The sequence below is a fragment of the Dendrobates tinctorius genome, unplaced genomic scaffold (assembly GCF_039654945.1).
Source record: "Dendrobates tinctorius isolate UK_male_01 unplaced genomic scaffold, ASM3965494v1 ptg000203l, whole genome shotgun sequence".
Classification (NCBI taxonomy): Eukaryota; Metazoa; Chordata; class Amphibia; order Anura; family Dendrobatidae; genus Dendrobates; species Dendrobates tinctorius.
Genome location: NW_027361870.1, coordinates 13,806,959 through 13,821,260, shown reverse-complemented (window position 1 = coordinate 13,821,260; position 14,302 = coordinate 13,806,959). Strand labels below are relative to the sequence as shown.

General features: G+C 40.3%; 1 protein-coding gene across 1 annotated transcript in view; it reads left to right on the top strand.

The window, feature by feature from the left end:
- The window catches only part of LOC141057280 (serine palmitoyltransferase 3-like), a 119,937-nt gene that overhangs the window by 41,678 nt on the left and 63,957 nt on the right, over positions 1 to 14,302 (top strand). Inside the window, exons 2-5 of the mRNA XM_073553821.1 lie at positions 481 to 669; positions 1,317 to 1,471; positions 2,435 to 2,583; positions 12,113 to 12,237. Coding sequence (XP_073409922.1) covers positions 481 to 669; positions 1,317 to 1,471; positions 2,435 to 2,583; positions 12,113 to 12,237 — 618 coding nt within the window. The remainder of the gene's footprint in view (positions 1 to 480; positions 670 to 1,316; positions 1,472 to 2,434; positions 2,584 to 12,112; positions 12,238 to 14,302) is intronic.

The following is a 14,302-nucleotide window of genomic DNA, read 5'->3' as shown; positions in this document are numbered from 1 at the left end:
GCCGTCTCCCCACAGCGCCCCCTTTTGGTGTCAGTTTTTTTTTTTTTCACGTTCATGCAGAATGTATAAGAAAATTAAATGTGTATGCTTTTATATAACGCATATAAAAGTATAGCATAGGCTCTAGTATTGAATGGCCTTAACTATAATTGCCTTTCTTGCCTAAATGGTTTGTGCCAAGTTTTTAAGTTATCCCGTATCCTGATTGTCTAACTGTTGGGACCTCAGCAACCCTGAGGACAGAGCTCCCCATCGGAATGGAGCAGAGACTGCGTTTGTGCACCTCCTCTGCTCTATTTATTCTCTACAAAACTGCTGGGGATAGCCAAGTAGAGTCTGGCTATCTTTGGCAGTGTCTATCAATATCTAAAACTTGGTACCGTAAATCCTTTTAATATATAATCTCATGGTTTCTATTGGACAACTCCTCCACAATGTGTTCATCTCAGATGTTTTAAGTAAATTTTTATTTCTCTACAGAATGGAACGGCAAATGGAAAACTTTATAAGAAAGAGTTTAAAGAGTCCTTTGAAGAAGCTCCCCTCTATGTTGCAGTACTGACCTACATTGGTTATGGGGTTGTGACATTGTTTGGCTACTTAAGAGATTTCATGAGAGCGTGGGGTTTGGAGAAATGTCACATGGCTGAGGAAAGGAAAGAACAAAAAGTAAGACTTTAGCTGTACCATGTCAGAGATTGGTAACCTGCTTTCTTTATGAATTATTGAGCAAATCCTGGAAAATGTCTTATCCAAACAAGAAAATGGATATCTTGCATAATATTATTCATTATCGCCTTATTGCTTTATAGTGGCATGTAAAAAATTTTGCGCCCCCCCCCCCCCCGCTCAAAATTACTGTTACTGTGAACAATTAAGCAGGTTGAAGATGAAATGATCTCTAACAGACCAAGATGACACATTCTTTATATTTTAGGATAGTGTGTTTGTGTATATATGTATATAATATATATATGTATATAATATATATATCTATCTCTATATCACACATACATATATATGTACACACTATATATATATATATATATATTATATATACACACTGTATGTGTGTCTATGTGTGTATGTATGTGTGTGTGTGTGTGTGTATGTGTATATATATATATATATATATATATAAAATATTTGACCTCTGCTTTATATTCTTTAAATACTTGATTACATTTTTCTGGTCCTTCACAATTGGTAAAAGGAAATGAGGAATATGTAATGATCAAATGATGAGAATTATGATCTGCTTTGTTAAAAATAAAAAGATCATAAACTGGATGACCTTATCTTCTCCATTATTGTAGAATTTTGTGCCTCTTTACCAAGACTTTGAAAATTTCTACACAAGAAATCTCTATATGCGGGTCCGAGACAATTGGAACCGCCCCATCTGCAGTGTTCCTGGACCTCAGTTTGACCTCATGGAGCGGGTGACTGATGACTACAACTGGACCTACAGGTGATTCCTTCTGACATTTAACTGACATCTAAGTCGAAGAATTGAAGCCACTTTGCAGCATGGTGGCTCAATAATTATTACTGGGAACCCTGGATTCAAATCTAACAAAGTACAGCAATTATATATAGTTTTTATGATATATCCATGTTTTCGTTCTTTCGTTCTTCCACCACATTACAAAAGCATATTAAAAAGTTAGTTTCTTATGAAATTCAGCATAGTGTATATGTGTGTGAGAAAAAAACTTGAACTGTGAGTCATGGGGATAATTGTGAATAATAGCAATCTATCTACAACACTGTAGAAAGTTGTCATATAGGCAACAGGAAGATAAATTATGTATATCAGGAATTTACAGAAGATGCGGCGTTCTCCTCGTTTTGTATACCCTTTAGATGTAGAGTGATGGCTATGTAAGAATAATACTTCTCAAACTTTGAGATGTGTCTCACTGAACTGCCTTCTAAAATCTTCAACACATACTAAAGTAAGATGATCCCTAAAATTTCATCAGGAGAAGCCAACCAACTTATGTGTTCTCGGGGAAGATGATCAACCGGTAGAGGTCTACCTGCTGTTGCTTTCTCCTGCAAATTGATTGCCGCTTGCATAAGTTTGGTCAACACCTATCTCAAATGTATGAACACCTTTAGTTGTAGATTAGGTGCATGTGCAGTGTCCATTTTGACGGAAGGGAATATACAGGATACCACATAGTCTTTTCTCTTGTTCAAGAACATAATTTACCCTTTTTCTACTTGTATTCATTTTATACTGTGCTTTGCAGACAAATTCACAGATAAATTGAGCAATATTACCAGTTGTGGCCCATATTTCATTCATTAGTGAAGCCCATCCACATACTAGATTTAATATTCAGAGAAGAGATGCCAAAACGAGAGCTAGATTTATTGTATAAGGAATAGATTGTGGCAATAAAGAAATATATATTTTTCATAATAGATACACCGGAAAAGTCATTAAGGATGTTATAAATATGGGATCGTACAACTATCTGGGATTTGCAGAGAATGATGAAGAATCACTGGAAAGTGTGAAGAATATGATACAGAGATATGGTACTGGTGTCTGTAGTACAAGGCAAGAAATGGGTAAGTTTGGTGTTACAATGACTAGTCATCTGTCGGCCAATGAGGTTATTGTTAATACTGCAGCATCATGCCTCTAATAACCTTATGCCTCGCCAGTCCATACTCTATTCCACTGCTCAGTAAATCCCCGTTCCCCGTCTTTGCCCTGCCACCTCTCTGATCATCCTTTACAGGCTAACTACTACCTACTGAATTAATTTTAAAAGAATAATGTCATACACGGCTGTTCACAACCTGTCCTCTCCAAACACATCTACTTTAATTTCCTTATACACCTATTCTCCATATTAGAACCTACTAAATTGTTCTTTTATGTTTCTCACATCATCATCTTACATTCTTTCTTATGTGCAACTCATGAAGAATTTTTTTTTTTACTAAATGTGTGTATATATAATGTATGTATTGTGGCGTGAATGTGTTAATATACTCAGCTATTTCCATCTTCTCCATGATCCATCACCTTTCTGCTCCTCTTGCGGGTTACGTCACTGTTCCTTATACTCTCCGAGTCTCTCTCTCCGAGTCTCTCTCTCCGAGTCACAAGGTGGCTTTTACAATATGTCTATAGTGAGTCAGACCAAGGCTCAATAGGCTTACATTGTAATAGAGACCTCCATCTCACGCATAGAATCAACCGGATAGTCTGAAGAGGGGTGACGTCACCGAGAGGAAGAGCAGAATGGCACTGGATCCCATGGAAGTCGGCACATACATACTTAGATTTAGTAAAAAAAAAAAAAACTTTGAGAGGGCATCCTTAAGGTCACCATAAACCTTATACTAAAATAAACTGAACTTGCCAATATTGGTGGAATAGGCTGACAGTCTAATATGTATGAGGATCTGCTGCCAGATGGCGTCAGGAAAGAAGGATCCGGCCAATGAGATTTCCAATAGCTGATATTTTTGTCATCTAAAAAATAAGCCTCTGCCAGATACTCTTGTAGAGCACACAAACTAGCCAAACCAAGTGTTCACTTTAACCCCTTCCTGTCATGTGCTGTATATATACTACGCTGCATGAGCTGCGTTCCCGCAAAGAGAAGTATATACTGTATATACAGTCATGGCCAAAAGTATTGACACCCCTGCAATTCTGTCAGATAATACTCAGTTTCTTCCTGAAAGTGATTGCAAACACAAATTCTTTGGTATTATTATCTTCATTTAATTTGTCTTAAATGAAAAAACACAAAAGAGAATGAAGCAAAAAGCAAAACATTGATCATTTCACACAAAACTCCAAAAATGGGCCGGACAAAAGTATTGGCACCCTCAGCCTAATACTTGGTTGCACAACCTTTAGCCAAAATAACTGCGACCAACTGCTTCCGGTAACCATCAATGAGTTTCTTACAATGCTCTGCTGGAATTTTAGACCACTCTTCTTTGGCAAACCACTCCAGGTCCCTGATATTTGAAGGGTGCCTTCTCCAAACTGCCATTTTTAGATCTCTCCACAGGTGTTCTATGGGATTCAGGTCTGGACTCATTGCTGGCCACCTTAGAAGTCTCCAGTGCTTTCTCTCAAACCATTTTCTAGTGCTTTTTGAAGTGTGTTTTGGGTTATTGTCCTGCTGGAAGACCCATGACCTCTGAGGTAGACCCAGCTTTCTCACACTGGGCCCTATATTATTGAGCAAAATTTGTTGGTAGTCTTCTGACTTCATAATGCCAAGCACACGGTCAAGCAGTCCAGTGCCAGAGGCAGCAAAGCAACCCCAAAACATCAGGGAACCTCCGCCATGTTTGACTGTAGGGACCGTGTACTTTTCTTTGAATGCCTCTTTTTTCTCCTGTAAACTCTATGTTGATGCTTTTGCCCAAAAAGCTCTACTTTTGTCTCATCTGACCAGAGAACATTCTTCCAAAATGTTTTAGGCTTTTTCAGGTAAGTTTTGGCAAACTCCAGTCTGGCTTTTTTATGTCTCGGGGTAAGAAGTGGAGTCTTCCTGGGTCTCCTACCATACAGTCCCTTTTCATTCAGATGCCGACGGATAGTACGGGTTGACACCATTGTACCCTTGGACTGCAGGGCAGCTTGAACTTGTTTGGATGTTAGTGGAGGTTCTTTATCCAACATCCGCACAATCTTGCATTGAAATCTCTTGTCAATTTTTCATTTCCGGCCACATCTAGAGAGGTTAGCCACAGTGCCATGGGCTTTAAACTTCTTGATGACACTGCGCACGGTAGACACAGGAACATTCAGGTCTTTGGAGATGGACTTGTAGCCTTGATATTGCTCATGCTTCCTCACAATTTGGTTTCTCAAGTCCTCAGACAGTTCTTTGGTCGTCTTTCTTTTCTCCATGCTCAATGTGGTACACACAAGAACACAGGACAGAGGTTGAGTCAACTTTAATCCATGTCAACTGGCTGCAAGTGTGATTTAGTTATTGCCAACACCTGTTAGGTGCCACAGGTAAGTTTATAGGTGCTGTTAATTACACAAGTTAGAGAAGCATCACATGATTTTTCGAACAGTGCCAATACTTTTGTCCACCCTCTTTTTTATGTTTGGTGTGGAATTATATCCAATTTGGCTTTAGGACAATTCTTTTTGTGTTTTTTCATTTAAGACAAATTAAATGAAGATAATACCAAAGAATTTGTGTTTGCAATCATTTTCAGGAAGAAACTGAGTATTATCTGACAGAATTGCAGGGGTGTCAATACTTTTGGCCATGACTGTATACGGCACTGTGATCACGCAGGCTCACTCTGAGCGCCGCCGCAATCGGGTGCGGGTGTCTGCTTTGTGATGGCTAACATGCTGGAACAATGCCCACAATTGGTGCTAGCACCGATCGCTGATGTTTAACCCCTCTAATGCTGCTGTTAATAGTGACATCGAGGAGCCTCATACAGGGATTGAGCTCCCGGTCTGCTCCCATTGCCACATCGCGATGCAAGATGACCACAGGGAAGGTGGCCTGTGAGCGCTGCGAAGCGCAGGAGCTGATGCGCCTCCTCTCTTCCTGTCAGAAGCAGCTGTAATGCCCTGCAGTGCAGAAGTATTGCGGAGTACCAGATCAGCGATTTTTCAGTGTAAGCATAATGTCCCATAATGGGCATCCCCAAATAAAGAACCAACAAATTAAATAAAAAAATAAATAAATAAATCCAATAAATATATTTATTCGTAAATGGTATTGCCGCGTTCGGTACCACCCGACCTATAAAACTTTTACACTAGTTATACCTTCCCTTTCAGTGAATACGCAAACGTAAATTAAATACTCGATATAAGTCTCGTATCATTATAATCCTACTGACCTGAAGAATAAAGTTGTCTAATCGATTTACACCGAAGATTAACGGCGGAAAAAATAAATAACCAATTCTTTACCTGATGTTGATTTGTTCATTCTCCTTCCCAAAACTTGCAGTAAGACTCGGCGCACATTTATCCTGCGCTGAGCGTTTGCATCGGGGTTTCCAAATAATTCTCTGAAATCCGTGATTCAAACGAAACCTTTGGTGAATATTTCCTATAATGAGGCAGATGGAGGCACTGTGGACGCCATATGACCTGTGACTCTGCAGTGTCTGTCTTTTTAGACGTGCCTAAAAGCACGGTCGACTACAGTTTTGTGCACTTCTGAAAAGGACACCGCTGAACAGAGAGGCCAGATGAAGTCCAGAGTATCTCTACTGCCTCATTATAGTATTATAGAGAATAGATCCCTTGGGGGTTTCATCTGCCACGTCACTCGAGGATTTAGATGTAAACCGCTCAGTAAAGTGCTCAGCGTAGAGCGCCACATATAAATGTGATCCTAAATGTTATGTAAAATGTTCCCAATAAAAGCTTCAACTCAATTCACAAAAAATAACAAGTCCTCACTCAGGTCTCTCACCTTTTAACAGAAATATAGGGGGCTTCCACGTTACTGGTCGTACAAATGCTCAGGAAAAGTGCTATGGCTCCTCACCCGCCAAAAGATATCCAGTGAATTCTGCGCATCCAAATCCTCACTCCCTTCTGAGCTCCAGTGTGCCTAAACCACATATTGCGTTCACATGTTTGACATTTTTGTAGCAATGAGAGCCCGCCTAATTTACGGATATGTCTCCAGAAGCGCAAGCTAGGCATAACATACTGGTCACTACAACATACTAGGCACTTTAATAGCAGATTAGAAATTTTTGCTCGGCAACATCCACTGCTGTTTGTTTCAGGAAAACACCCATGGAGTCAAAATCGTCACTACTCCTGTAGATAAATTCCCAAAAAGGTATAATTTCCAAAATGGGATCACTTGAGTGAGGATTCTGCTCTTCTAGCACTTGGGGGCTCAGTATATGTAGTCCGCAAACTATTCTAGGAAAATCTGCACTCTTTCCCGAGTCACAAATGGGGTATTTCTATATTCAGCAGAAATTGTGGGATAAATGTTGGTGTCAATTTTACTCATTGACCAGTATGAAAATGTAATTTCTAGGGCTAACACACAATCTTGGTGGTAAAAATGTAATTATTTTTTCTTCACTGCCCAATGGTATAAAATTCTGTGACACACCTGTGGTGTCAATATAATCACTGCACCCCTAGATGAATTCATTCAGAGGTGTAGTTTGTAAAATGGGATCACTTATAGGGTGGTTCTGCTGGTCTGGCACCTCAGGGTCTCTACTAATTTGATATGGCATCGTCAAGCCAGCCCAGCAAAATCTGAACTCCAATATGGCGCTTCTTGTTCTCTTCTGAGCTTTGCACTGCACCTCCAAAAGTAGTTTTTGATTACTAATGAGGCATAGGTGTACTTAGGAGAAATTGCACAACAATATTGTATGGTCCATTTTTTCCTATAACCCTTGTGAAAGTAGATAAATTGGGTCTAAAAGGAACATTTTTTTGGAAAAAAAGTTAAATGTTTATTTATTTTTTCCTTCCACAATCCATTAATTCCCCTGAAGCAACTGAAGGGTTAATAGACGTCTTGAATGTAGCTTTGAGCACCCTGGGGGGTACAGTTTTGAGATTGGTGTCACTTTTGGGTATTTTATGTTATATAGACCATATGTCCCTAAAAAAAAAAATAAATCTGTGAATTTTGTTGTGAAAATGAGAAATTGCTGGTCAACTTTTAACCCGTATAACTTAACAAAAATTTTTTTTCTCAAATTGTGGTGATGCAACGTAGACATGTGAGATATGGTATTTATTAACCATTTTGTATGACATGACTGTCTGATTTTAAGGGCATAACACTTTTAAGCTTGAAAATTGCAAAAATTTCTACATTTTCACCAAATTAGGAAGATGAAAACAGGCTTCGGGGTGAAAGGGTTAATGAGACAATAGGGAGAAATGGCTCTAGGCTAAACAATCATTTGGCCATATCATAACACCCACCAAAAAAAAACAAAAAAAAAAAACTCTCAAACAACCTGAAATCAATTAATTTATGACTCGCAATAATGGCAGCTTTAGTCCTCACTTGCTGCCTTTTTCACTCTTACACATACTGTATATTGTAAGGCATTGCAGTCAACACTCCATTTTTTTTCCCTGTATCAGTCTGTCACTTAGCCTAGTTTTTTGAACTTTCCATTTGCTTTAATTTTCGTAGTCCAAATGGGGCACAATCCCATCTGTACTCTGACTGCAAATATACATCCCATCTTCGACCTATATCTTGTCTGCCTATTTGGAGTGATAACTGATACATGACTGCTCCTCAGTTTTCACTCTTGGTCTACATTTTGTAGTATTTTGACTTGCCCAAACTATTTACTTCACATTACGTCTTCGCTGTGTTGCTTTTTCAGACCGTTCCTTTTAAAGGCTGGAAAAACCTGTTTGCTGTGTGGAATGTGTAGTACTTGGAACACAACCTCTTTGACCCGGAAGCTAGGTTTTCACGTGTGTGACTTTTATTCAGAATTGCTAAGCTTGTGCAAGTAATCCACAAAATGAATGCTACGTACTTGTCATCCTCAAAGATTTTACTCTTTGCACACCCCTTGACATGTACAATATGACAGAAATGATATAGTAGGTTAAAGTTTTGCCACCTTAGTCAAGGGCTTTGTGTTATGTTCATCACTGTCATCATCACAACTGCGTTCTTCTCGTGTTTCCTCCGGGATGTTTAGGTAATGGTATGCAGTATGCTCAGTTTGTTACGTTCGCGTAATATCTGAGGTTAGTATGTATAAATGTAAAATATTCTGTTTCCTTGGTTTAGTTTCAATTTGATTTTTGGATAGTGACATTGCACAGTTTGTCAGATGGATGTCAGCTTGTTCCAACTAGGATTCCCCTGTAAATGGGTCTTCTGGCACTGCTCACTTCTGTATCGGAGGTAACGTTCACGTGTCCTATTCTAATGAACAGATCAGATGCATCATCCCTGATTGCACCATTTTTCAATAGTTGTCTAAGCAATGTGTTAATTACTCTGCTGCTACAATTTGACAGTGGCTTCCACATTTAAAAGAAATACCGTGCCTGATTCATTATTACATTTGCACCTGTTTTTTGTTTGTCTTGATTTTGGCGTTTTTCACTTCTATTTTTGCTTGCGTCTAATTCTTTTAGTTTGCATCTTTTTAAAGTCTATTGAAGAAAAAAGTTGTCCACTCTGCCTCTGTCTGCATGCCTCTGTAACCTGCACATCATGTTTCAGTCCTAATCCCAAGGTATGGAAAAAAGGACTTTTTCAATTTCATTCGAACTGGTGAGTGCCGCATCTTTTTTCTTCAATATTGCACATTTAAGCATTTTATGCAGAGCACCAAACACCGATCGGTCAGCCGCTGTAGCTCTACATGGGATGTCTATTCAGCCTTCCAGGGAATGTTTATATTTTGTATGTTGCCTGTATTTTGTTCTTTGAACTTTGCATATAAAATTGTTATTAAAGTCTTTGTTCACTTTTTTTTTCTTATGTTTGCAATTGTCGTCCGAGTTTGGGATTGTCACGTTTTCAGCTGAGTCATCGATTGCGTCTTCTCAAATACTCACAAAATTAGTAGCAAATTTTACTCAAGTTCTTCCCTTGAATGATTTGATGTACAGCAATTATTTTGGTAGAATTTGTTTTGCCATTTTGTAAAACATGGGAATTTAGTTGCAAAAAAAGTCAAAAACAAAAAGGAAGTGCCTTTTTATTTTTTTACTGTGCACAAAATTTATCATTCACATGCACAATTTTAAATTTGGCACAACAGTATCAAATGCCACAAGACAAAAGTTGCTTAAAAAATACATACAGGTGCATCTCACAAAATTAGAATATCATCAAAAAGTTAATTTATTTCAGTTCTTCAGTACAAGAAGTGAAACTCATATATTATATAGAGTCATTACAAACAGAGTGATGTATTTCAAGTGTTTCTTTCTGTTAATGTTGTCAATGCGCTCAATACTTGGTCGGGGCTCCTTTAGGATCAATTACTGCATCAATGCTGCATGTCATGGAGGCGATCAGCCTGTGGCACTGGTGAGATGTTATGGAAGCCCAGGTTGCTTTGGTAGCAGCCTTCAGCTCATCTGCATTGTTGGATCTGGTGTCTCTAATGGGATAAGGTCAGGCGAGTTTGCTGGCCAATCAAGCTCAGTGATACTGTTGTTTTTAATCCAGGTATTGGTACTTTTGGCAGTGTGGACAGGTGCCAAGTCCTGCTGGAGAATGAAATTTCCATCTCCAAAAAGCTTGTCGGCAGAGGGAAGCATGAAGTGCTCTAAAATTTACTGGTAGATGGCTGCACTGACTTTGGTCTTGATAAACACAGTGGACCTACACCAGCAGATGACATGGCTCCCCAAACCATCACTGATTGTGGAAACTTTCAGATGGATTTGTGTATTAGAGATGGTATACCCACACAAACTAATAAACAAACAAATCTCTCCCTTACTCAGTAGCAACTTTCCCTACACTGCCTGAGTCTGGAGCAGACTGTGACGAGCATGGCAGCGCCCGATCTGCCTGATGACACTGTGTGGCCAGCCAATCACTGTAATACCACAACCAACGTGGAGCTGAAATTCAGCCCTGGCATTTGAGGCCCCATCCCCAAGCACCAGATGGGATATATTACTAATATTGCAACAGATGGAGAAAAGAAAGATTTATTACAAGATCAATATTTCTAATGATACCCATGGCCTGCTGGGGTAAGTGATGGAGTCAGGTACTTTGTGCCAAGTGGCCCACGACCAGACAGGCCCTTCTGGCATTTGCCAGATGACTAGTCTCGACCTGGCTGCGGCAATAGGGTGTGGCAGACAATCCCTGCATGTTCTAAAGAGCACCAAACATGCAGGGTGGGGACCCGAGCTCCCGCCGTGCAACCCCAGAAATACCCGGCGAGCGCCGAGCATCTTGAGCAGTGAGATGCTCGGTTGAGCGCTGAGTAGTGACAAGCATGCTCACTCATCACTACTGGTCAATAAACGCATTTTGCCACAATTTATAGTCAAAAAGCACTCGAAAAAGAATTAACATGATGTTTTTCTTTGTTTTGTTTTTTGTTTTTTTTTACGTATTAACATATGAAAGAAGCAACGTGGAAAATAGTCGTTTTCTCATTCAAATTATGGAAATCTTGTTGCAAACAGATTTGAAGCTTTTTTTTTTTTCTTTTCATGGTCATTAAATCAAATAATCGCATCCAATTTGCGCCTGGCGCTGATCCACGTGGAGCCCTTTGTGGTTCCGGTGTCGGCCGTTCTGTGGTGCAGATGCATTGGGGGTCGCAGAGTCTTGCCGCTCTATATCATTGTATATTCCACCGGGCTCCAACCCTGTATATGATTTTGCCAGGACACAAGATGGCGCCGTACCCACTTGTCCTTTGTGCGCATGCGCTGCCCTTCTCCCATCGCTTTCCGGCTTCCGTGTCAGCTGTGTACCCGGCGTTGGATCACGTGGGACCTCATGTGGTTTCGGTGTCGGCAGTCTGCTGCTGTGACTGCCGGGTGGTGGTGGTGACCATGGCAACGCACCGCACATCTTCCGGGTCTTCACTATTGCACTTCCGGGACACAATGTATATAAACCTTGCTCTTTTGGGCTATACGGTCCCCCCTGAGGAAGGAATCAATCAGAAATATACGTTGGGGAGGGAAGACGTACCACTGAGGGCTCTGGGTGGAATTTACCAGGTAATGACTGTTTATGTGACATGGTGTCTTGGTTCACTGATGATCAGTATTGTGCATTATTCCACCATGTTATCTTGCTACTGAGGGCCAATGCCTTTGTGTCCCCATTTTCATGATACAAGTTGCCTATGTGGTGCGTCATGCCCTGATGTGTTTCTCTGTACATTAATGTCATTCTGTCCCTTGTCTGTCCTTACTTGTCAGCTTGTATTTCAAATAAGGATTAAACAAACATTATATATTTTTATGACCTTGTGATCGTCCTTTTGGTGGTTCACCCCATCTCCCTCTTTCTGATTAAATCAAATAAGTAAAAAAAAATTCAGTGTGAACATACCCTAATAATGATTGTTGATGCTAAGTCATATGTCAGTTTGTTTGTTTAATTCCAGCATTCTTTTTCAGGACATTTACATATTCACCAAGAGCTGGAAGATTTGGTTGCAAAATTCGTGAACGCAGAGGCCGCAATGGTATTTAGCATGGGATTTGCTACAAATTCCACAAACATTCCGGCACTGGTTGGCAAGGTACGACTTCGTAGGAATTTGTAGAAATTGCTTAAAGTCTTCTTATTTTTTTATTTTTAATACATATTTAACTATATAGAAATATAGATATTTTTTGTTTCCGTGAATTATGTAAAACTTTAAATATTTTAACAAGTATAGTAATGAAATAAGATGGTCTACAGTTTTAGCCAAAGATAGATTTAAAAATTCAAATAATTTTTTTTATCCTATTTTAAATTTAAAACTTCAACTTCCTCAATCGCACTTTCTACAAAAAGGCAGAAAAGGACGAGACTGTCCTATATACGTTTAACTGCTATATGTATGCAATTCTAGACAACTCTAATCTAAGAGCTGCTGACAACACTACAAAAGATTGAAACTAGAGTATTTTGTGTCTGAGGTCTAATTTGAGAGGATGGGGCAGAATTAACCTTTAGGTATACCCTCAGGTTTTTTTCTTTGTTTTTTTTTAAGAATTTTTGTGAATTTTAATTTCACAAAAAAGCTACAAAAGAACAATAAACAGCATTGAAGGGAATTAGTTGAGTTTAAAAATGCCCTAAACGTCGCAACATTTTTGAGACATTCAAAACACTTTCAGTTTGATAAATTTTGGTACACTCTTAGGGCACAGTCAGACAGCTGTAAAAATCGAACCGAGATCGTAATGCAGTGCATGGACTGGCCGGTGCCTCTCCCAACCCAAGTGTAAAAGCTGCATAGCAACACGTTCAGCTATCACGCTGGGGCAGTAGAGCCACCGGCCAGTCCGTGCACTGCTTTCCAAACTCAGTCCGATTTACACGACCATTTAACTGCGCCCTTAAGGCCCCGTCACACACAGCGAGATCGCTGATTTTGTGACACAACAGTGATTTCGCCAGCGATTTCCCTGTGTGTGACATGCATCAACGACCGCCCCCCCCCCGCTGGGTATCGCTGATCGTGCAGGAATGTCCTGGGCCATTTTTTGATCGTTGGTCTCCCGCTGGCCAGCGCGCATCGCTGTGTGTGGCAGCGGGAGACCAATGATCAGCGAGCTCCCAGCGTTGTAAGCAGACGCTGGGAGCTTGTATCCAAGGTAAATATCGGGTAACTAAGCGCGTGCGTCGATTAGTTACCCACTGTGTACCTTGGATACCTGCGTGCTCGCGCTGGGAGCTGGTATCCAAGGTATACAGCGGGTAACTAAGCGACGCGCATGCTGTTAACTGATATTTACCTTGGATACCAGCGTCCTCGCTGTTCCTGATCGCTGGTGAGATCTGCCTGTTTGACAGGTCACCAGCGATCCTGACCAGGTCATATCGTTGTCGGGATCGCTGGTGCATCGTTTAGTGTGACGGGACCCTTAGACTGCCTTGTCTAGATTTAACACCACTTATTAGCTTACTCTGCATATGGCTCTTTCTTGCAAAGTTAACCCTTTTGATGAGTCACTAAAAAGAGCCTTAAATGAGTTGTCCGAGCTCTCTTCCTATTTTGTGTGTGTGTGTGTGTGTGTGTGTGTGTGTGTGTATTATGCTCCCTGTTAGCATTATGCACCTTTGCCTAGCTACCACACTTGAGTTTGTGACCATCTTCTCTCATGATTCTGGAGGAGCTGGTCACACCCCGTCTCCAGACAGACCATACGCCTCCAGTCCTTTATCAGACCCCCCCTTCCCCCGCCTCCGCTGGCTGCACACAGTGCAAAGCAGCAGTGGAATGACTCAACTGATTGGACAAACCCTCTGCTTTTCTGGAACCACAGGAAGGAAAAGGTCTTCTACATAATTGAGTTATGTTCTGTCTATTTATTTAGCTATCTCTTTATTAGGGATGAGCGAGCACCAAAATGTTCAGATACTCCTAGCTAGAACCAAGAAAATTACTAATACTCTAATGCTTGTTTCGTGTAGCAAGTATAATGGGAGTCAATGGGAAATACAAGCATTTTTTTTCTACAGACCCTACAAGTTGGCCTGCGGGGCAATGAAAATGTTGAAATGGATGGAAAAAGTGCTGAATGAAAGAACAGTATGGGGAAGACCCCTAGAAGCATCTCTGACTCTCAGATCACTGCTGAGAAAAATGGTGT